At 34.5% G+C, this 25385-nt stretch overlaps 1 protein-coding gene across 1 annotated transcript in view; it reads left to right on the top strand.

The window, feature by feature from the left end:
• CNTLN (centlein) overlaps positions 1 to 25385 on the top strand; it is a 284907-nt gene that overhangs the window by 73772 nt on the left and 185750 nt on the right. Inside the window, 3 exon segments of the mRNA XM_039240930.1 lie at positions 10586 to 10720; positions 11324 to 11503; positions 22536 to 22669. Of these exon segments, the coding sequence (XP_039096861.1) occupies positions 10586 to 10720; positions 11324 to 11503; positions 22536 to 22669 (449 nt within the window).

Genomic DNA, 25385 nt, shown 5'->3' with positions numbered 1-25385 from the left:
CACAGACTGAAACAGGCTCCAGGCTCTGAGCTGGCTGTCAGCACAGAGCCCGATGCGGGGCTCGAACCCACGAACCGCGAGATCATGACCTAAGCGAAAGTCGGACGCTTAACCGACTAAGCCACCCAGGCGCCCCGATTTTTTGAATTTGTTGAGACTTGTTTTGCGGCCTAATATGTGGTCTGTTCTGGAGAATGTTCCATGTGCACTTGAAAAGAATGTGTATTCTGTTGTTTTAGGCCAGAACATTTTGAATATATCTGTTAGATCCATCTGGTTGATTTTCTTTTTGGATGGTCTATCTTTTGATGTAAGTGGGGTCTTAAAATCCCCTACTGTTATTGTATTTCTATTGATTATATCCTTTGTTATTAGCAGCTTACGTGTTTAATCCCATGTTGAGTGCATAAATATTTACAAATGTTATATATTCTTCTTTTTAATGTTTTATTTATTTTTGAGACAGAGAGAGACAGAGCATGAGAGGTGGAGGGGCAGAGACACAGGGAAATACAGAATCTGAAGCAGGCACAGAGCCCAACGTGGGGTTCGAACCCATGAATGTGAGATCATGACCTGAGCCGAAGTCAGAGACTTAGTGCACTGAGTCACCCAGGTGTCCCAAATGTTATATATTCTTGTTGGACTGTGTCCTTTATGATTATATATAGATTAGATAAGAACAGTCTTTGTTTTAAAGTCTGGTTTGTTCAATATAAGTATTGCTACCCAACTCCTTTTTCAATTCCATTTACATGATACATGTTTTTCCATCTCTTTACTTTCAATCTACATGTGTCTTCACTATTGGCAGGCTATGGATGGGCCTTGCTTTTTTATCCAGTCTGTCATCCTGTGTCTTTTGATTAGAGTGTTTAGTTAATTTACATTCAAAGTAATTATTGATAGGTATGCACTTATTGCCATTTTGTTATTTGTTTTATGGTTGTTTTGTAGTTCTTTTCTATTCCTTTCTTCTTTTGCTCTGTTCTCATAATTTTCTGGCTTTCTTTGGTGATATATTCTTTTCTCTGCAATTTTTCCTATCTGTTATGGTATTTGATTTGTGGTTACCTAATAGTATTATGTATATAACATCTTGTGCATCTAGCAGTTAATATTACATTGATTGTCGCTTACCTTTGAACTCATTCATTTCTTTTCTTTCCTGCCACATTTTAGGTACATTGTGTCATATGTTACATCCTTTTATTTTGTGAATCTCTTTACTGAATTTTACAGATGTACTAATTTTTATTGCTTTTTTGCATCCTACTTTTCTTATTCCTAGTTATGGCCTTTCCTTACCATTCAAAGAGTCCCCTTTAATATTTCTTCCAGGCTGGTTTAGTGGTGATGAATTCTTTTAACATTTTTTGTTTGGGAAGCTCTTGGTCTCTCCTTCTGTTCTGAGTCATAGGTTTCTGGATAGAGTATTTTTGGCTGCAGGTTTTTTTCTTTCAGCATTTTGAATATATCATGCCACTCCCTTCTGGCCTGATAAGTTTCTGCTAAAATCAGCTGATAGCTTCATGGGGTTTCCCTTGTATGTAACTGTTTTCTTTTCACTTGCTGCTTTAAAAATTCTCTCTTTATCATTTTTTTTTTTTTTTTTTTTTGCCATTTTTATTATTACATGTCATGATGTGGACCTCCTTGGGTTGATTTTATTGAGAGCTCTCTGTGCCTGCTGGGTCTGGATCTCTGTTTCCTTCCCCAGATTTGGGCAGCTTTCAGCTATTATTTTTCCAAATAAAATTTCTGTTCCCTCTTTTTCTCTCTTCTTCTAGTATCCCCATAATAGGAATGTTATTACACTTGATGGAGTTGTTGAGTTTCCTATATCTATTTTCATTTTGTATCATTATTTTTTTGGTCTTACCTGTTCAACTTCATTACTATCCATTACTCTTTTCTCCAGATCTCTGATTTGTTCATCTTCTTCCTCTAATCTACTGTTTATACCATCTAGTGTATTTTTAATTTTAGTTATTGAGTTCTTCATCTTTTTTTGGTTCTTTTTTTATATTGTTTGTCTCTTTCTTAAGGGTCTCACTGAGGTCCTTTTTGAAGTCCATTGAGTATCTTTATGATCATTACTTTAAAGAGGACTCTTTTTTGAAGTCCATTGAGTATCTTTATGATCATTACTTTAAATTCTCTATCATGCATATCACTCAACTCCACTTCATTTAGGTATCTTGCTGTGATTTTGTCCTGTTCTTTTATCTGGGACATATTCCTCTGTTTCCTCATTTTGTCTACCTCTCTGTATCTGTTAGCATGTGTTAGGAAATTCAGCTACATTTCTTGCTCTTGAACATAGTGGCCTTATAAAGAAGAAGTCTTGTAGTGTCCTGTAGTGCATTGTCCCCTGTTCACCAGAACCTGGCTCTTCAGGAGCAGGGTAGGGGAGAGTGTCTCTTATGTGTGCTGCATGTGCCCTACTGTTGTGGCTGAGCTCTTTTGCCTTTCAGTCCAGTTGTTGCAGTGGTTCTCTTTGCCTGTTGTTGGCAGGATTTGGCCCCTGGGTTGTTATTGAGCCAGTCTTGGGGCCACTTTGGGCTTGAGTTGAGTCAAACCAGGCATTTGCCAGAGCTTTAGTAGCACTGAACTGCTTTCCCTGTATTGTTCCCTGAGAAGCTTTCATTGCTGAGGACCTGCAATTTGACCAGATATCTTCCCCCAACCCACTGCTGGGACTCCAGTTGGACTGATGTGTGTGGTTCTTCCCCTCCCCTTCTAGGAGTATAACTTTGGAGTGGTACTGGCTCCTATTCAGTCTGCTGGCACACTGCTAAGCTTGTGGCACTGCTTTTGATAGGCTCCTGCTAAAGATGTATTGGAAGGGGCAGGTCTGCAGGAGAATAAGGGAGTGGGGACCCCTCCCCTCCCCAGAGGTAGCAAGGTTTGTACAGGTCTGCTGTGCAAGGGGACCTGGAGGTGCTTTAGAAAACGGCTGCAGGATTAGAGGGGTTGAGTCCATAGGAGAATGTGGGGGCCAGGTACAGAGTGCCAGCAAGGTCCAAACCCACAGCTGCCCAAAACTCCTGCCAAGGTTGGGAGGTGTGGATCCACAAAAGTGTGGTTGGGGACTGGGTAGGGATGGAGAGGTGTGCTGTTAGCATGCTAGGTGGAGAGTTTTGGAGCAGCACTGATTCCTGCAGGTTTCTGTATCTCTAGGCTGGTGGGTGGAGAGAGAAATGGCACCGACTAGCTCCTTTGTTCCTGGAGAAGTCTCCCAAAGATTTCTGCCCCTGCAGCACAGGCTCTGCAATAGTAAGGAATTATTTTCCCAAATACCCCAGGCATTTTTCCTATTTCTGCTTCTAGGCTGTATCTCTGCAGCCTCTTTGTTGTGCTGCCTCTAAGGTGGGGACTCAGTTTCCTCTTGCCCTCCTGGCTCTCCTAGAACCAAGCCTGCTGATTTTTATTTTTTACTTAACATTTTTAAAAATGTTTATTTATTTTTGAGAGAGAGAGAAAAAGAGAGAGAGAGAAACAGAGCACAAGTAAGGGAGGGGCAGAGAGAGAGAGGGAGATACAGAATCCGAAGCAGGCTCCAGGCTCTGAGCTGTCAGCACAGAGCCCGACGCAGGGCTCGAACTCACAAACCATGAGATCATGACCTGAGCAGAAATTGGACGCTTAACCTACTGAGCCACCAGGTGCCCGAACCCTGCTGATTTTTAAAGTTCCAGGTGTTAGCCCCCCACTGATTGTAAGAACTCATGAAGTTATGCCACTCTGTTTTTCAAAGCCAAATATTATAGGGATTGTCCTTCTTGAGTAGCTTCCCTGCACATGGTATGAGGTCTGTGTCTTTGGCCTCTCTGGTACTGCAGGGTCCCTCCCTCCCACTTATAGTCCTGTTGGTCCCTTTAGCTCCCAATCACGTCTCTTCCCTTCCTACCTTCTTAAATGTAACCTCTTCTCTATATTTAGCTACTGAGAGTCTGTTCTGCCAATCTTCAGGTCATTGTCTGGGTTATTTACACTGATATGGATGTTATCTAGTTGTATTTGTAGGACTAGGTGAGCATAGGATTCCCCTATATTACCATCTTCCTGGGAGTGAGTTTTGATTCAATCTATACACATCTTTACTTTTTTTTTTTTTTAAAGTTTATTTCTTTATCTTTGAGAGAGGTAGGGGGAGAGAGAGTCTATGCACCCATGTATGGGAGAGAGGCAGAGAGAGAGAGAGAGAGAGAGAATCCCAAACAGGCTCTGTGCTGTCACTATGGAGCCTGACATTGGGCTTGATATCACAAACCGTGAAATCATGACCTAAGCCAAAATCGAGTTGGGTACTTAATAGGCTGAGCCACCCAGGTACCCATATCTTTACTTTTTTTAAAGGTAAGTTTATCCCATCTTCCTCAAGATTTATAATACTTATGTTCCATAACCACCTTTTCCATTATTTTCTAGTATAAATTCTGTGGTAAACTAGATAGTGTTATATTGGTTTTTCTGTTGCTCTATAACAGATTATCGTAAGCTAGTGTGTTAAAACCACACAATTATTAAGTTGTTCTGGGTTAAGAGTCTGGACATAGCTAGGTTTTCTGCTCAGGATCTCAAGGTTGTAATCAGGTTTTCCTTTGGGCTGTACTTTCATCTGGAGGCTTGACTTGGGAAAAATCTGCTTCTAAGTTCATTCAGGTTGTTGACAGTATCTATGTCCTTGAAATTTTAAGACTGAAGTCCTAAGTGGGACCAAACTCTGTATTACTGAGGGTTCTTCAGAGAAGCAGAAGAAATAGAGGTACATATGCATGTATATCTCTATATCTGTCTTTCTAGAAAGAGAGATTGATTTTAAGACATTGGCTCATACAGTTTGGGGCTGGCAAGTCTGATTTGTGCAAGACTAGCTGACAGGTTGGAGACCTGGAAGAGCTGATTTTGCAACTCAATCAGAAAGAATTCTGGAGGCAGAATTCCTTCTTCTGCAGAAGACTGTAGCCCTTTGTCTTAGAGTCTTTAGGTGGCTGGATGAAGCCCAGGCACATATGGAGAGGTAATCTGCTTTACTCAAAGTCACTGATTTGAATGTAATCATATCTGAAAAATACGTTCACAGCAGCATCTAGACTGGTGTTTCATCAAAAACTTGATACCATGGGGTGCCTGGGTGGCTCAGTTTGTTGGGCATTTGACTTTGGCTCAGGTTATGATCTCACAGTTCGGGGGTTCGAACCCTGCGTTGGGCTCTGTGCTGACAGCTCAGAGCCTGGAGCCTCCTTCAGATTCTGTGTATCCCCCTCTCTCTGCCCCTCCCCTGCTTACCTTCTGTTTCTCTCTCTGTCAAAAATAAAAATAAACATTAAAAAGTAATTTCAAAAAACTTGGATACCATGGGTACTATGGCATAGGCAAGTTGACACTTAAAATAAATATCTAAAAAGTAGTGAGGTGAATAGGACTTTAGTGTGAGGTTTGTGTTTATCTGGCTAGGGCTTAGGCTGTGCTTACTGTTTGCTGTCGTTGTATGTGTCACAGGCTAAACTGTTTTGTTGTCTTTTTTTTATTTGGGTTTTTCTACAAACTTCTTAAGTATTGTCTGAGATGCACTGGTTTTTCCATTGTGTTCCCTTGTTATGCAGAAGCCCTATTGGTATGGTGGTTACCATGTCAGGGGGAGAGGAAGTAATCTCTACTCCTATGATTAGGTTTTAATCTTTTAGCGAGCTTGTGTCCCTACACTGACTTTCACAAGTGCTTCTGTTTCTCCCCCTCCGTTGGATTAATAGGAAACCTAGAAGGTATTGGAGTTAGGTATTTCCCTTCTGCCAGGTTGGTTTGGCTCTGACAAAACTCACCTAAAATTGGTCTTTTTGGACTTTTTTACTGTCAAAACTTGTCCACTTTGATCCTTCAGTAATCTGTTAATTATAGACTATATTTTTCTACCCTGGTAGTGGTTTCCATGGCATTTTCTACTCCTGGGTTTCTGCTCTGGTAAATTGCCATTCTCTTTATATATTTGTCTGTTTCTCTAGTTTTGGAACAGCAGTTTGCTCTATGTCCCCAATTCTCTGATAGATCTAAGAAGAGTTTTTGAGTTTTAATTAATTCAACTTTTTCCATGTTGTGTAATCAGGAGAGACGACTTGCAGGTGGCTTACATGCTTTGAGTGGAACCTGGAAGTCCCTCCATTGTGTTTTTATTAAGTAGCTCTTAATTTTTAAGACTTACAGCCTGTGGAATAGAGTAACACTTAAGAATGACAATCCCTGGGGTGTCTCAGCCTGGGTGGCTCAGACAGTTAAGAGTCCGACTCTTGATTTTGGTTTAGGTCATGATCTCACAGTTTATGAGTTCAAGCCCCATGTTGGGCTCTGTGCTGATAGCATGGAGCCTGCTTGGAATTCTCCCTCTTACCCTTTCCTTTTTCTTGCTTTACCATTGTTTTAGTTATTGTGGCTTCGTAACTTCTATTTTTTATTAAAACTTTCATGCCCACTTGAAAGTAGGTTATATAAATAATACATTAACTATGCTCGAGTATCACTTGATAGAATTTTAGGTCTTATGCTGCTGCCCCTCCTTCCCCCCTTTTCCTCCGTCATACTCTTTATCATCCTCCTGTTACTCCATAGACTTCTCTTGACCGTGATGTGAATTATTCATTTCATCTCTTATCCATAATGAATTATTTGTTCCAGACGTATTTTCTCTTGTCACCCTTTATGCTTTATGGTTCCTCTGTGTTCTATTTGCTATTTGAATATTAACTCAAGCCAGACCATTCAGAATGTACTCTATCCAAAGAAGTTTGTTGAAAAGTTTCAGTAAGCTAAATTTTAAAATGAACGGTAGCTGTATATACCTGTGCTTTTATTATTTAAAGTAGGTCACAAAGAGCATATTTTATTAGGAAAATATTTTGTATTATACAAAATTTTTACAGTTCTTTAAATGTTTGATTTATCAGTTGTCTTTTATTAGGAGTGCCTCTTTGTGGGGTGCCTGGGTGGCTTAGTCGGCTGAGCGTCCGACTTTCGCTTAGGTCATGGTCTCACGGTTCATGGGTTCGAGCCCCGCGTCGGGCTCTGTGCTGACTGCCAGCTCAGAGCCTGGAGCCTGTTTCAGAGTCTGTGACTCCCTCTCTCTCTGTCCCTCCCCTGCTCTTTTTTTCTCTCTCTCTCTCCTAGAAATAAATAAAACATAAAAAAAAAAAAAAAGGAGTGCCTCTTTGTCTTAATTATTCCTTTAATTATTATTTAACATAATATCAGATTTATCAAACTAATTATAAGAATATTGATAGTTTGGGTTAACTAATTTCCCACTGTATTATGCTTCTTTATTTAAAAATTAAGTCTGTATTTGTCCTTTTTGACTAGTAAATTCACTCAAATGCCAGAATTCAAATTATTAAATAATTGTCATTAAAGGGCTTGTTGGTGGTGTGTAAGTTGTTAGTTCCCATTAAGGTTAGCTCACATGAAGGGACAAACCCTTCTAAATCTTAAATCATTTGGTTCAATGTTCTTTCCTTCCTAGAGTGTAAATAATTTCTAGAATGGATGGGCATGCTCAAGTTTTGCCAGTTTTCCTTACAAAGGACAGGTCTTTTGACAGTTTGTATACAGTCTTAGTGTTCACATGATTGAATTTTTCATTCTATGTCAGTGTCACTCATAAACATGTACTAATCTGTTTTGGAAAACACATAGGGTACATAGGTAGTGTGTAATGTGTCAAATGAATAATATGGGCAAGACAGAAATCTACAAAAGACAGAGATTATTTTAACAGTTGGGGAAGGTTTCATGGAGAGAGGTAGAAATTGCATCCTGAAGGAAGGTAGCATTTAGATGAGAGTAGAAAAACAGGCTATGAGTTGTGGATGGGCCATAGTTATACATCTAATTTTAAGCTGTTTGATGGATGTCAGGCACATTTTGATATGCTCAAACAGTTCATTCAAATGGGAAATAAAAATTAAAACTATGTTGAGGAGCCATTTATACCTACTAGATTTGTAAAACATACCATGCCTGAGAGTCAAGTGTTGGTGTAGATGTGGAATGGGGAGAACACCTGAAGTGCTTGTAGCCTATAACTTAGCAGTTTTTTCAAATTTTTATTAATATGACCCCCATACTGAAAAAAATACATTTTCCCTAATGACCCCAGTACACTCACACAAGAAATAAAAATATCATATAATAATAGTACTTATCATGTAATAAAAGTAAAAATATAATAAAGTAATATGTATCAAATATGAATTTCATAATATTTAAATAAAATAAATAAAAAACACTAAAAATTTAAGAGAGATTTAATCTAGCGTGTCTGCTTTCATAATTTTATTCATATGGCATAGTTTTTTTTTTTGCTAAGAATTTATGCTTACAGTTTTGATATTTTCTATTGTATTCCATTCCAGTTTTTAAAAATGCTGATTGTGGGGCACCTGGGTGGCTTAGTTGGTTATGCATCTGATTTCGGCTCAGGTCATGATCACACAGTTTGTGGGTTTGAGCCCATGTTGGGCTCTGTGCTGACAGCTAGCTCAGAGCCTGGAGCCTGTTTCAGATTCTGTATCTCCCTCTCTTTCTGACCCTCCCCTGCTCATGCTGTCTCTCTCTCTCTCTCTTTCAGAAATAAATAAAAAACATTTAAAAATTAAAAGAAAATGCTGATTGTGATGACTAAATTGATTTAATGACCCATTACTCAATTGCAGTCTGTAGTTTGAAAAATACTGCTTGGGAGAAATTCTTGCTCATCTCTATCAGGAGACATGTTTAAAAGTGTTTATAGCAGCATTGTTTGTATACCCCTTTTCCCAAAATGGGAAGCAGCTGAAATATATACTGACAAGAGATAGATAAATATATTATAGTATATTTATATAATAGAATAATATTATACACCAAGGTAATTGAATTGCAGGTACACCTATCACTATGGATGAATTTGGGAGCATATGTTGAGCAAAAAATAGCAAGCCACAGAATATGTGTAGTATAATTTAATTTATGTATAGTTCAAAAGCAAGGTAAACTGTATAATATATCAAATAGGGATATGTATGTCTTCAAACTATAAAGAAAAGCCAGACAAGGATAAAAACCAAAATTGTAAGACAGTGCTTTGCCCTGAAGGCTATAGAAATGTCAGAGGATCAGGGGACCTACAGAGGACTTCAAAGGTAATGGTAAAGTTGTGTGTCTTAATTGGGTGGCTGTGGATACAAGGCTGCTCTTTTTATTCTGTTATTTATACCTTTATATATATTTATCACAGATTATTTTTGTATGTATTCAGTATTTAAAATATTTTTAATTAGAAGTAAAGTAAAGCCAACAGTTAACATTATAGCTTAAAAAATAGGAATATAGTAGATACCCTCACTTTATTCCTAAGACTCGCCCCATTTTTCATCCTATCCCTGAACTTCACCCTAAGTTTTAGTTCATCCTCAAGTCATTTGGAGCATGTTTAATAAGGAGCAAATATGGGAGTACAAAATAAATTGATATATAAGGATCAGGTGATCATCAGTGATAGAGAAGAGATGGAATGTAGGTCAGGGGTTTCTACTGATCATACCAGTTAATAACAGAACAGCATGTTGTATCTTGATGTGTCTTCTTGGTTGATAGGCAGATGGGGCTTTGGGGAAAAGGGTGCTGTTAAGAATGACCTGGAGGTTTTCAAGAAGTGTATAAGCATGTAATGGGTGCTTAATAAATATTAGTTGAAAAAAATTACAAAAGTTGGCTTGACAAAGGTTGAAGTATAGAAAGAGATAGTATAACATTATGGATTTCAGCTTTAGCATGTTAGTTTAAGTTTCCAACAGATAATACAAATGGAGATTATTTAGAAAGTTGGAAATGTGGCTGGCATTAGTGATTGCGAGAGAGTCCAGGCTGAACTGTGGATTAGTTGTTCTCTCAGACAGAGATGAGACCAGAAGCCAAGAGGGGGTTAATTTTCTGAGAGAAAAACTATAGAAATAAGAGGGAAATTAAGAATTGAGTCATGGACACATCCTGTGATTACATATTGTTTAGATATCTCATGTCAGGTAAAAAGAATATTCAGTTAAAAATTATGGCAGTTTTAATATTCTGAATATTTTTCTTACACAGCAATATGCCTTTAATATGAAAACACACTTGCCATTTTTCAGTTTTGAAAATTATTTATGCCTTCACAAATATGTAATTGTTTCTTTAAAAATGTTTTCTTCGAAATCATTCTCAAATAAGAGGGCAATTCTTATACATATTTTCTTTGACTGGAATGTTTTATAAAATTTCGTTTTCCTTCTGTTATGCATCTAAGTCCCAAAAACTTACTTTCTGAATGAGGCTTAATATTTGGTATCCACTTTGTATGTACTTTATCTTAAACTAATAAACAGGTACCATACTTGCACTGTTTACTTGAATATCGATTGGCATGTCACCAAAATAAGAATTGTGAAAGTAGAAGTTATTATGAAAGCTAGTTAATTCTAATATTATCAGTCAAAATCTAAAACTTTGTAAATAAAATATTTTTTTCTTAGAAGTACCAGCTCACCAATAATTGTGATTTTTTTTTCCATAGAGAGAAACAGGACTAAAAAGAGAAATAAATGACCTTGTAAAACGGACGATTGCAGTTGATGAAGAAAATGTTTTCTTAAGGAAAGAATTCAGTGACTTGCAGAAGAAATTTAAAGATAAAAGTCAAGAAGCTAAGGTGTGTTGGCTTGTACATAGTTTTACAGTACTCTTGCTTTGAAGTCTGACTTTAAGCTTTGTCAGCCTTTGTGGCACAGAAAGTGACAAGCTTGGAGGAAAAATTGCCTTAGGCCCTGCTGTACCATACAGTTTTCTCACATGCAAAAACTGAGAAAGATGCTTTAAAGATAAGACTCCAAGCTTTATAACTTTCAGATAAATAGTTAATGATGGAAATGGAGCTAAGAAAGTAGGAGTGTGAATATGTGGCTTCTTGTAATTAGATTCTGATGGGACTGGCATTATTAATTGATAAAACCCAGGTCTGGGAGGATATGTCTGTGTGGGTCTCAAAAATAGCTGGGGACAGCATCAAAGGCAGCTTGATCAATTAATGGGCTCTTTGCAAATGTGTACTCATCAAAGCTGTCATCCAGTGAAAAAATATGACCCATCCACCTGCATGAAAAGAGGCCAATAAAAGTATACAGGTGACCTTGGCCATCAAATATAGAAGAAGCTGCTGTGAGGGTAAAACTGCACAGTTTATATTTGCTGATTAGTTCTCACCTTTTTTTTTTTGTTTGTTTTGTTTATCGGCCCTTGTGGTACTGTTGTTCAGGACACTAAGGAGTGTGTACAGAATAAGGAAGAGCAAAACAGACTGGTTATAAAAACTCTGGAGGAGGAAAATGAGAAATTAAGTACCCGCTGCGCTGACCTGCTAAATGACCTGGAGAAACTGAGGAAGCAAGAAGCACATTGGAGAAAAGAAAAATATAGCATTGATGCAAAAATAAAGGTAGGCAATGAGAATGAAGAGAATAAGAATAATGCCGTTATTTTGGATCTAACTTCTTATAGGAAGTTTATTACATGTGATTTTCTTTAAATAACAAGTTATATATTCAAATCCACCAGTGGGGACCAGCATTAATTTATATTCCTTCACTTAAGACCCACAGCTTTTTAAAAATTGATGTTGCAAAGCAGGAAACTGACTTCAAATAGTTATCTAAAATGTAATCATTAAAAAATAAAGGCTATAGCATTTTGAAATAAAACATGTTTTGAAAAAACATATTTAAAATCACAAGGTTTCACTTTTTTCAGCTAGAGCTTAAATTTATAAATTTAGCTAGAATTCATTTCAATAGGATTTTAAGAATGTATTTTCCAGGTTTTTAAAAAAATAAAATGCAAAAAAAGCATAAAACAGTTGAAAAATACTCATATATGTTTTGAAGATGATGTTTTCCTTTTGCTTAACAGGGCCTCCTTATTCATAGTAAAATTTTATTTTCATAGAAGATAAAAGGTGCAATCAATCTTTAAAATAGTCTGATATCTTTTTTCATTAGTATTTTTCAAAATAATAGTTTTTTATAGCTCTCTCTTTGTTTTGAGAATGTTTTTGTTAATTTTTTCCCCTCAAATTTTAGCTATCTCTTTTACCATACACTTTCAGGCCAGAAACAGATTTTCATGCTAGTAAGTATGATAGTGCCTCTATGTATGCACACATAAAAAGAATATGTAACATAAGTACACACCCCCCCCACATATACATGTATGTGTGTATGTATTCATATATAGGGCTTTTAAAACATACTAAGTATGGATATGTTTTAGAGGTGAAGAGATGTGTATTTCTGATTATGTCAATCAGTTTGTGCACATATTTAAGAAAACGCATTAAATCTATTAGTGCACCATCAGGGAATGACTTAGCCATTGAGAGAATTGAATTCAGGTGCAATTTCTTTCTCAATTTTTATGTCAGTTTCTCCTTCCCTGCAACCTTTAAGCAGTCTGGTAGTGTGATAAGGGTAAGTGGCTTCCTTGTGTTAACTCATAGGTGCATGATTATTTGAGGATATTTTTTTGTATCATTGATGACTGTTTACCACTTAAGTAGTTCATTCAGTGATTGGCTGTGAGTTTTGGTTCTATGTGGTTCTATGACCTATTTTTTTTTTTAATTGGGGGTTGGTCTTAACTTGTAGATATTTTTAATTTATTCTGAATAGTAATGCTTTGTTATTTATATATTATATATGTATATATGTATATTATATAATATATATATATATATTACAAATACTTTCTGTTCCTTGACTCTCAAATGAGGTGAATTGGACTTTGAAAAGTTTGTGAGTTTTGAAAGAGTATTTTATTATTTTCTTCTCTGATATTCTCTAATGTTTTCGCATTTGGGATCTTATATGCTAAAGCTTCCTCTACTCCAGAGTCTGTAATTGACTTAGAATTTATTTTGGGGTATGTTGTTTTACAACATTTATTTAATAGTTCAGTGATTTGTGATTCAAGCTCTCTCATATCTCAAACTTTCCATGTGTATATTGGTTTGTTTCTGGAAATATTATTCTCATGGTTTTAGGTATTGTGGTTTTGTAACTTGACTCATTATTTGTCAGAGAAGTCTGCTGCTTTATTCTTACTTTTGTAAGTCACGAGCCCTGTATGTGCTTCTTCACTATCTTAAAATATTTAAGATTCATTTTATTAGTTTTACTGAAAAATTCTGTTGGAAGTAGATTGGAACCACACTTAGTTTATGAATTAATCTTGGGAGAATTGTGATCCTACCGTTCATGTATGTGGGGATAAGATGTAACATTCTTGGGGCGCCTGGGTGGCTCAGTTGGTTAAGCGTCCGACTTCGGCTCAGGTCAGATCTCATGGTTCATGGGTTCGAGCCCTGCATCAGGCTCTGTGCTGACAGCTCAGAGCCTGGAGCCTGCTTCAGATTCTGTCTCCCTCTCTCTCTGCCCCTTCCCCGCTCATGCTCTGTCTCTCTCTGTCTCAAAAATAAATAAACTATAAAAAAATTTAAAAAAAATGTAACATTCTTAAAATGGCATTGTCCACTGTTATTCGATTTATTCATAGCTACTAATACTATCAAATTGTATAAGGGTAAGTAATATTTTAAATTATATTTTAATTGATTATTTCTGGAAGACAGGACTGTTACTGATCTATTTTATCTTAACCTTGTCTTCAACAGGTTTTTTTTTAATTATGTTATTAGTTCTAAAAATCTGTACGTTTTCTGGGCTTTTCAAAATTATATAATTACATTGCACATTAAGAATACTTTGTGTCTTTCTTTCCTTTCTAAAATATTGATTGACATATCATTCACTTTTATTTTTTTTTTATTTTTATTTTTTTAAATGTTTTATTTATTTCTAGGAGAGAGAGAGAGAGAGACAGTGCGAGCAGGGGAGGGTCAGAGAGAGAGGGAGTCACAGACTGAAACAGGCTCCAGGCTCTGAGCCGGCAGTCAGCACAGAGCCCGACGCAGGGCTCGAACCCACGAACCGCGAGATCATGACCTAAGCGAAAGTCGGACGCTTAACCGACTAAGCCACCCAGGCGCCCCTATCATTCACTTTTAATCCATTTAAAGTTCACAGCCCAAGTGCTAGTTTCTAGTTTGTGCAGATTTGTGTAACTATTACTACAACTACTTTTAGAACATTTTCATCATTTCAAAAAGAAGCCCTGTAGCCTTTAGCAATTACTTTGCATTTACCCCTTTGCTCTGCAGCCTTTTATAACCAGTAACCTTTCTTTCTCTATATATTTTCTGTTCTAAAATCTCGTATAAATGAAATCATAGTGTCTTTTGTTACTGACTTCTTCTACTTAAAATATAATGTTTTCACTGTTTATCCATGTTATAGCATGTATCAGTACCATATTCCTTTCTTTGTTAAATAATATTCCATTACATATATATCCTGTGTTTTATTTCTTTATCATTAGTAGATGGACATTCGTGTTCTGAATAATGCTGCTATGACATTTGTGTACAAGATTTAATGTTTACATACATATATTTTTATTTCTCTTAGGCACATACCAAGGAGTAAGATTACTGGGTCATGTTATAACTGTTTTTAAGCTCTTGAGTAACTGTCAGACTGTCTTTGAAAGCAAGTGCACCACTTTACATTGCAAACAGCAATGTATGATGGTTCTGATTTCTTTTTGTGCTCATCAGTACTTGTTATTGTCTTTTTGATTATAGTCATTTCTGTGGATGTTAAGTGATACCTCGTTGTGGTTTTCATTTGGGTTTCCCTGATGGCTAACGATGTTGAGCATCTTTTCATGTGCTATTGGCTATTTGTCTATTTTTGAAGAAATGCATACATATTCAAGTCTCTTTTGCATATACTTGTGGATGCTATCGAATTTGAAACTATTTTATTCAATTCTTGGTATTGTTTTTACTTTATTAATGATGTTTTTAAAGCATAAATGTTTTACATTTTAATGTTATTTATCCAATTTTTTTTGTTAACCATGCTTTTGGTGTCGTATCTGAGAAATCATTGCCTAATCTACGATCAAGAAGATAGAAACCTATGTTTTCTTATAAGAGTTTTATAGTTTCATATCTTGCATTTAGTTCTTTGATCCATTTTGAGTTCATTTTTTAATATGATGTTTGATAGGAGTCCAACTTCATTCTTTTGCATGTGTCATTCAGTTGTCCCAATACCATTTGTTGAAAAAAACCTAGTCTTCCCCTCATTGCAGCTGTTTGGGCATCTTTATTGATTATCGTTGGGCTGTAAATAGAAGGATTTATTCTTAGACATCAATTCTGTCCCTTTGATTTATACATTTATCCTCATGTCTATGCCACACGATTGTTTATTTGTAATAGATTTTGCAATTGGAATATGTGTCTCATCCAAATTTTTTCTTCTTTTTTCAATATTGGCTATTCTGGGTCTCTTGCATTTCCATATGGGTTTTAGAATCATCTTTTCCATTTCTTACATAAAAAAGCAAGCTGGGTTTATTTTGATAGAGATTGCATTGAATTAGAAGATCAGTTTGGCAAATAGCACTATCTTAGCAATATTTTATCTTCTAATTGATCAGCATGGGGTGTTTTCATTATTTTAAGTATGCTTTAATTTCTTTCAACAATGTTTTGTGGTTTTCAGAGTATAATTTTATACTTCTTTCTGTACATATATTCCTAAAAATTTAATTATTTTTTATGCTACTTTAAGTGGAAATGTTTTTTCATTTACTTTTTGGGTGGTTTATTCCTACTATAGAGATATATAATTAAATTTTATATAGTGATCCTATATCCTGCCACCCTGCTTAATAATAAGGTTGATTCTTTGGGGTTTACTATATGGAAGATTATGTCATTTATAAGCAGAGATAATTTTACTTCTTTTCCAATCTGGATGCCTTTTATCTCATTTTATTGCCCATTACTTCTAAAATCTCTCATATAAAGTTGAATAGAAAAAAAAAGTAGGCATCTATGTCTTGTTGCTGATCTCATTGGGAAAGTATGATATTTGATGTTTGCTCTGAGGTTTTGTTGATGAACTTTTTTGGATTGAGGAAGTTTCTTTCTGTTCCTAATTGTTGAATGTTTTTGTTTTTGTTTTTTATCATAAAGGGGTGTTGAATTCTGGTAAATGCTTTTTCTGCATCTGTTGAAATAATAATGTGGTTTTTGTTATTTATTCTATTGGTATGATATATTACTTGCATTTTGGATGTTAAACCAACTTAACATTGCTGGGATATTTTTGTCTTGATCTGGCTATTATTGTAGAACTGTCTATTTCTCCCTTTAATTCTACAATTGTTTACTTTAAATATTTAAAGGCATGGTTGGTTGGCACAGGTATATTTATAGCTGTTATATCTGCTTGATGGATTGACTCAACATATAAGCTCTCTTTTTTCTTTTGTAACAATTTTTGACATAAAATGTATTTTGTTCAATGTTATTTTATCTATTCTAGCTCTTTTTGGTTATTATTTTCATGGAATATCTTTTCCTATTCTTTTCATTTTTAGTCTATTTGTGTCTTTGTATCCAAAGTGAGTGTCTCTTTTTTAACTTTTAATTCTAGTGTAATTAACATACAGTATTATATTAGTTTCAGATGTACAATATAGTGATTCAGTAATTCTGTACATTACTCACTGCTCATCATGATAAGTATACTCTTTATCCCCTTCACCTTTTTCACCCATCTGCACCTTTGGTAACCATCAGTTTGTTCTCTAAAAGTGTCTGGGTTTTTTTGTCTTTTTCATTTTTTTTTTGTCTCTTAAATTCCACATATGAGTGAAATTATATGACATTTATCTTTCTCTGACTGAATTATTTAAAGTGAGTCTTTTTTGGGGCATCTGCGTAGTTCAGTCAGTTAAGTGTCCACCTTCAGCTCTGGTCATGGGTTTGAGACCTCTGTCAGCCTGGAGCCTACTTCGGATTCTGTGTTTCCTTCTCTTTCTGTCCCTCCCTCATTCATGCACTGTCTTTCTCTTTCAAAAAATGAATAAACATTAAAAAAATTAAAGTAAGTCTCTTTTAATCAACATATTGTATAATGTTTTATTTATCCATCTGTCATTCTCTGCCTTTTGATTGGAAAGTTTAACCCATGTATATTTAAAGTAATTATTAATAAGGAAGGACTAACTTCTGACATTTTATTATTTTATTCACTATAATGTCTGATAGGTATTTTACTCCCATATTTTCCTTAGTTATTGTCTTCCTTTGTATTTAGTTGATTGGTTGTAGAGGCACACTTTGATTCCTTTCTTGTTTTTTTGTGTATGTTCTATAGATATTTTCTTTGTGTTTACCATGGGGCTTACCTTTATCATCATGAATTTATATAATTTTAATTGACACCAACTTATATAATAGCAATACTAAAACTCATCTATAGTGCTCTTTTCCTTCACTTTAAGTTATTGGCACAAGTTACATTGTTCTAAATTATGTCCTCGATAACATAGATCTATAATTTTGTATATGTTTGCCTTTGAAATGTAGTAAATAAAAACTGGAGTTACAAACCAAATATTACATAATAATACTGGCTTATGGATTTACCTTTACTGAGTTCTTTATTTCTTTATATGGCTTTGAGTTACAATTGTACTTCTTTTCTTTCATTCTGAAGGACTCCCCTTAGCATTTCTGGTAGGGCAAATCTACTAATGAACCTCTTTAGCCTCCTATATTAATGAAATTTCCATACCTGCTCCTTTTGTGTATCCATGAATATCTTAATTACTCTATAAATTTTGAAGGACAGTTTTGATGGGTATACTGATATTACTTTCAGCACTTTATGTGTATTTTCACACCTTCAGTATTTTCATACTTTCAGTGTGGGTCTCTTTCTGTTGATCATTCTTTTTTTTATTTTTTATTTAAAAAAATTTTTAATGTTTTATTTATTTCTGAGAGAGAGAGACAGCATGAGCAGGGGAGGATCAGAGAGAGAGGGAGATACAGAATCTGAAACAGGCTCCAGGCTCTGAGCTAGCTGTCAGCACAGAGCCCTATGCAGGGCTCAAACCCACGAACCGTGAGATCATGACCTGAGCCAAAGTCGGGCTCTTAACCACTGAGCCACCCAGGTGCCCCTCTGTTGATAATTCTTGAATGGAGTTTGTTTTGGCTGGCTTTTGAATTTGTAGGTACATGTCTTTCATCAAAATTGAGAAGTTTGTGTCATTTTTTCTTCACATGTTATTTCTGCTTCCTCTTGTCTTTCTGAGACTCCCATAAAGTGTGTGTTTTTCTTGTTAATGGTGTCCACAGTTTTCATGGATTCTGTTCACTGTTCTTCATGTTCTTTCTGCTTCTCAGATTAAATCACTTGTTTCATCATCTCCTTTGCTGACTCTTCAACCTGCTCTGTATCTGTTGTTGGACACTTTGGAGATTGATTTATTTTTGTTATTCATTATTATTTTTAGCTCCAGCATTTCTGTTTATTTCCTTTTAATAATTTTTCTCTTTATTGGTATTCTTTTGGCTTATACATTTTTTCCTGGTTTCCTGTAGATTTTTTTCATGTTTTTTCTTCAACACTTTTGAGTATTAAGACATTTGAAAGTTTTTGCCTTGTAAATCTGATATTTGGGGTTCCCCAGGAATGGTTTCTGTTAATTTATATGTTCCTTTGTTTAGGCCATACTTACCTGGGTTGTTTTGTTTTTTTTTTTTTGTTTTGTTTTTGTTTTGTTTTTTTTATATTCCTTGTGATGTTTTGTTGTTGAAAGTGAGGCATTTAAATATTATAATGTAATAACTCTGGAAGTCAGATTCTACCCTTTATTGAAGTGTTTCTACTTTTTTAACTGTTGAAGTCTGTTTAGATAATCCTTCAATCTGTATTTGTAAGAATCTGTTCCTTGTTGTGTTAGATCACTGAGGTTTCTATCCTTAAGCTTTTGTTTACCTCATGTTGTGTCACAGGTCTCCTTGAATGCCAGGAGCCAAAACAAAACACAAGGAAGTGGAAAAAACCCAGACACACACAATATACACATCCAGAGACACAAAACAATCCCTCCCGCAGTTTTGTATTGACTCTTTGCTGAGAAAATCTTTCAGTACTTATCCACACTTATACTGAGCTCAGAGGTCATCCCAGGGTGAAACTTTGAGTCTTTTCTTGTCTTTTCTGAGCATGCATCTTTCTCTGAGCCTATGTATGGCTTTCTGAACTTTCCCAGAAGAATGGGTACTTTTGAATGTTTTAATGTCTCAAAGAATCTCCCACAGCTTTTGCTCCCATGCCTTAGGCATTCGGTTGCATGTCTGAACCAATAATATTTGACCATGCACATCTGTGTTTTGTTAGTTTATCTTGTGATATATTTGAGCCATATCTTATATTTCAGTCTGTGTTACCAGTTAGGTCAAACAAGACATAATCACTTTGTATCATTCTTTCAGGTAGCCTGCAGATAATTTAGACACACATAGTAATTTGCTAGTGAAGTCTGTTCTGCTTGTTCCTGAACCAAGGACCAATAGCTCCTACTGCCATTCTAAGAATATCACTGTTTTAAGATTCCCAGGCTTTAAAATGGTCAGCTTGTTGAGACAGTGTGGAGAAGGGCAAAAGAAAACTCCATAAATCTTTTGTCCTATTTTTAAGTTGCTTTTACTGTTGTCTCAGCATTTGTTTGGTTGCTGTAAATATTTGAATGCATTCCATAGTTCTTCTAACCCTAGTTCTTAGAGTTTCTGCTTATTTTTTTTCTTATTTCTGCCAGGCAAGAATGCTTGGAGCTGCCTACTCTGCCATTTTCATGATGTCACTCATCACCTTCATTTTTTTTAATTAAAAACGATTTTTTAATGTTTATTTATTTGTGAAAGAGAGAGACAGAGCATGAGTGGGGGAGGGGCAGAGAGAGGGAGACACAAAATTCAAAGCAGGCTCCAGGTTCTGAACTGTCAGCAGAGTCTGAACTGGAGTTTGAACTTGTAAACCATCAAATCATAACCTGAGCTGAAGTCGGACACTTAACTGACTGAGCAGGGAGACACAGAATCAAAGGAGACTTCAGGCTCTGAGCTGTCAACACAGATCCATGGGGCTCAAGTCCATGAACTGTGAGATCATTACCTGAGCTGAAGTCAGAGCCACCCAGGTGCCTGTCATCACCTTCATTTTTAAATAACTTTATATATATATATACAATTCTGTGTTAGCAGTTTTTTTTCCCCCTTTGAGCACTTTGAATATGTTGTCTTACTGTCTCTGGCATCCATTATTTCTGAAGAAGAGTCAGTTGTTCATCTTACTGAGGTCTCTTCAAAATGAGGAGTGGTGGGGTGCCTGAGTGGCTCAGTCGGTTAAGTGTCAGACTTCAGCTCAGGTCATGATCTCACAGTTCGTGGGTTTGAGCCCCGTGTTGGGCTCTGTGCTGACAGCTAGCTCAGAGCCTGGAGCCTGCTTCAGATTCTGTGTCTCCCTCTCTTTCTGACCCTCCCCTGCTCGCACTGTCTCTCTCTCTCCTTCAGAAATAAATAAAACATAAAAAAAAAAGTGAGGAGTGGTTTTTCTCTTATAGTTTCTAAGATTTCTTCTTGTTTTTGGTGCTCAGTGTTTTTACTATGATGTCTGTGGATTTCTGCATGTACAGTAAGTAAATGGAGGTTTTGTGCTTCTTGGATGTTACAGTAATTTTTTCATTGTTTGGTAGTTTTCAGTCATTATTTCTTTGAATATTTTTTCTGTTTCTTTTTTCTTTTACCTCTCTTTCTGGTAGTTTCATTATGCTTATGTTGGTGCATTTAGTGGTAGTGATGATCCACATTTTCCTGGGGCCACTAATTATTTTGTTATTCTTTTTTCTTGATTGTCTTCAAGATTTTTCTTGCTTTCGTCATCTCATATTAAATATTCAGCTCCTCTAGTGAACATTTTGTACTCTTCATTTTGGTTAGTTTGCTTTTCAGCATCAGAATTTCCACTTGAATGTTTAAAAATAATCTATATCACCGTATGGCACTTTTTATTGGGTGAGACCTTGTCATTTTATTTTATATATATATAAAATATAGGGCACTTTTCAAAGCATGGTTTTCTTTAGTTATTTTTTATTGACTGCTTCCTCTCCTCTATGTTTGGATGACACTTTCCTTTTTTTGCATGTTGTAATTTTTGTTGGAAAATGGATATTTAAAATTATATATTATAGCAATTTTAGATACAGATTCCTCACTACCCCATCCTCATTGTAAAATGGAAAATGTTTTTAGTATCAATTTTTGATTTTTAAAATCATTTCATTTCTTAAATTTTTAAATCTAATTTTAAATTTATTTACCTGGCATATGGGTGGTCCTAACTCTTGGTTATTGTGAACAGTGCTGCTATGAACATGAGTTTGCCAGTGCTTCTTCAAGACCCTGCTTTCTAGTATTTGAATATATATACCAAGAAGTAAGATTGCTGAATTATATACTAGTTACATTTTTAATGTTTTGAGCCATTACCTGCCCCTCCCCCCACCATACAGGTTACATCATTTATAGTCCTACCAATCATGCACGGAGATTTCTGCTTTCTTGTATCCATGCCAATAATATTTCTTTTTTCTTCTCTCTCTCATTGCTCTTTTTTTGTAAAAAATGGAAATTTAAGTATTCAGAGTGCTTTCTTGGCTGAAAGTCAATTTTTTAACGTTAAACGATTACTCTAGCTACAATGGGGTAATATATGAAGTGTGAGAGCATGAGTAGAATAAAGTAGTGCAGGGTAGAGTAGAGTGCAGTACCTAAAGCCTGGTGCTCACTTCTGCACATAATCAATGAATAGTGTTTATGTGGGCATACTTTATGTTTAGATATGTTTGTTTACTACTTTATGAAAATAACCAAAATTAGTTTTGTAATACATTTTGGAAAATGTAGTTAAAAATAACATCAATTTTGAAATGTTTCAGAATGAAAAAAGTAGAGAATTATTTGGAGGAAAAGGCCAACTTTGTAAAACTCAGGAGAACTGAGAATGATGAATCTCAAATATTATACAATTATGTTGCCATTTTTTACAATTCTGTCCTTTTTTTTCCCTATCTGTGTATATTTAAAATGAGGAAATAATGAAATATCTGCCACTTGTCCTGGCTACTATTTAAGTAAATGAACTCATTTTTTATTCATGTAATTAATAGCTTTTTCACTGTGTAATAATTTCTTTATTGTAATTTCAATAAGTACATTTCTACTTTGATTTTCAAATTTAATTGCTTCACATTCTTAGTTTTTATACCAAGACACTATGATACTTTTTTATTTTCTTAAAAAAGTAAATTGTGACTGGTAATAAAGTTATTTTTCGTACTAAAATATTTTTAGTTGAGTGAAAACAAAAAAAATTGAAAACATTAGCAATTTTTTACTGTCATTTTCTAGATTAGTTAAATATATTTCATTTGCTTGATACTTATTATATTTGATTATGATATAAGTACTCTGATTTTAGGCCTTTGAAGATGATTTAATTGAAGCAAGGAAAGAAATTGAAGTATCACAGAGTAAATATAATGCTCTGTCATTACAGTTGAATAATAAACAGACTGAACTTATCCAGAAGGATATGGATATTACCCTTGTCAGGCAAGTATATTCAATTACAAGTTTAATATTATAGCAATATCATTAGTTATTCAGAATGGCAACATGTATGTTTATTATTAACACTCTAAAATGACAACAATAGGTCTTCTATGAAGACATATGTTTGTGGTATTGAAATGTATCTGGAGTTTATATACCAAACTGGGAATAGAGAGAATCAGGGGCTTCACAGGATTGGGAACACCATTCTTAAAAGAGTGGTCTTGTTTCTATTTTTAAAAAGAATGCATTCGTTCATCATTTCCATCTAAAATTCCAGCTGGGTGTTATATGATATTCATTATTGTTATGATAGGCAATATATGAGAACTTTTTGATTTTTGACTTTTTATTTTATTATTTTCTAAGTAGTTTTAGTTTATGAAATATTCTTTCTCTACCAAAATAATTTTGTACTATTATTCATAAGTAGGATTACTTGAAAAATAAGTGTTTTTGAAGGATTTTAAAGTATCTATTAATTTATTTCACTTACCTTTAACAGAAAATGATGTTAGAATACATCATAAGTATATGAGTGGATATGCATGCATATATACATATATATGTTACCTATATACACACACCTACATTCCGTACATGTGTTTATGTATGTGCATTTTTACTTAAACTAATTAAAATGATCATACAAAGTTTATCATATACCTCTATAACACAATTTCATCCTCTCGCAGTACTACCATATGTATATGTAAATGTATATATGTGTGTGCACATTATATATACACACGTGTAAACTATTTACATATGTAATATTATATATAAATACTATGTATATATTATGTATAATAATATTAATGTGTGATGAAAACTTGGTATGTAAATATTTATATATTAAATGTCTATATTCAATACATATTTATATTTACATATATTTTGTGCATTACAAGATATCTATCTCTATCTCTATATTTATCAGGGCAGGATTTTTTGTTAGGTAGCAGTTAATGTATATATATTAATTTATTACCTAAGCAAAAATTCATTGTGTTACAATTTAAAAATCTTCTTATCAATAGGGTTGAGGAAAAGTATAAAATTTATACGTGATAGACTGGTTGGCTTGTCTATTCATGGTATAATTATTTTTGAAGTCTGTAATTTGATGAAGTCAGAAAAGTATTTTCACATAGTTATAGAACCTTAGGTTTATAAGAAATCTTAAAATTGTCATTTATTCTTATCTTCTTCTCAATAAGATAGTATACCTTTTGGTCTTTGCTTGATACTTTTAGTTGATAAGTTTCTCATTACCTTTCAAGACTGTTCTTTTCATTTTATATTGTTTAAATTTGAACATTGTTTCATATATTGAATTGTTTTATTTGTTTACAATATCCACCCATTTATCTTGAATCCTTATTTAGAGAATCTCAGACGTAATCTAATCTCTATTCTGTAGCATAAATATTGAAATAATAGAAGAAATCTTTATCAATAACTTTATCTTTTCATTGTTTAACTATTATTTCTCATAATTTTTCATGTTATATACTTTGTAGATGTTATACTCTTTGGGTTGCATTTCTGAATGCATTCCATATCGTCAGTATCTATATCATCCTTATTTTCCTTAAAATGTAGCACTGATAACTGCAAAAAATATTCTAATGATGACCTTTCCCTTTTAGAGTATGATTTGGATGAAACATAGGACATGTTCTAGGATGCAATGTAGTTTTAAGTGCATGGCATTGTAATAATTACATATTCTACTAATTTTTGCCCCTTTGTATACTTAAATGTAGTGTATTGCAGGAGCTATTAGCTACAGTAAATAAGGCAGTAATATCCACAGATGGACATTTTATTACGCAATGATAAAAGAACAGACGTTGTATAATTTTAAGAGCTTGATTGTGGGGGCTCATAGAGGAGGAGCTGGCAGTTTAGAGCAGTGGACCATGACTCAAACCTCATTATAGGGTTGTAGTTGAGATGTCTGCATTATTTTTCCTGAGTTGTCTGTGTAAGGGTTACCAGTTGGGTGTATTATATGTCTCCTTTCCTTCATCATTTTTGTTTCTTGGAGTGGGATAGTGGTGATTATGATATACCAGTGTCACTTTACTGAATCTGTATATTGCACAAAAGATGCAGAAAGCCATAATTGTGGGAAAAATGTTCTAGGCACTTTCTTATTTGGATACACTTTTCTTTATTGATATATGGCAGAGTTTACCTAGCTTTATTTCTTTACGGGTTTATGTCTTTGGAATTCGTAATCATTTGTATATTTATTGACTATAATATCACTCACTATGATATGAAACATTGTTGTGAACTCAACCTCCAGTGACTTTTACCTTGAACTTGAGTATAAATACTTATTATATAATACTTAATACTTAATAAATACTTCTTATATAATAAGATACATGTCTGCAATACACACAGATGGATTCTAATTCTTCTGAAGTTAATATTGCTGTTCTTTATTTTCATTTACATCTTTATGATAAGCAAAACAAGTACATAATGGGGATAATGATACATGTGAATTATTAAAAATAATACATGTATAAATTATATTAAAAATAATAATAAAAGAAAAATTAATGCATGTAGAACAGAAAAATACAAAGAAGATAGAGGAAAAATATTACACTTAAAATACAACTCCAGACAAGTAAGGACCATTACAATTTGTGAGAATCGTTGTAGATTTTTCTCAGTTTATATTTATAGATTGAAA

Source organism: Hyaena hyaena, unplaced genomic scaffold, assembly GCF_003009895.1.
Source record: "Hyaena hyaena isolate Hyena2069 unplaced genomic scaffold, ASM300989v1 scaffold_185, whole genome shotgun sequence".
NCBI classification, from domain to species: domain Eukaryota; kingdom Metazoa; phylum Chordata; class Mammalia; order Carnivora; family Hyaenidae; genus Hyaena; species Hyaena hyaena.
The sequence above is the reverse complement of the archived record's forward strand: the minus strand, read 5'-3'. Positions and strand labels throughout refer to the sequence as shown.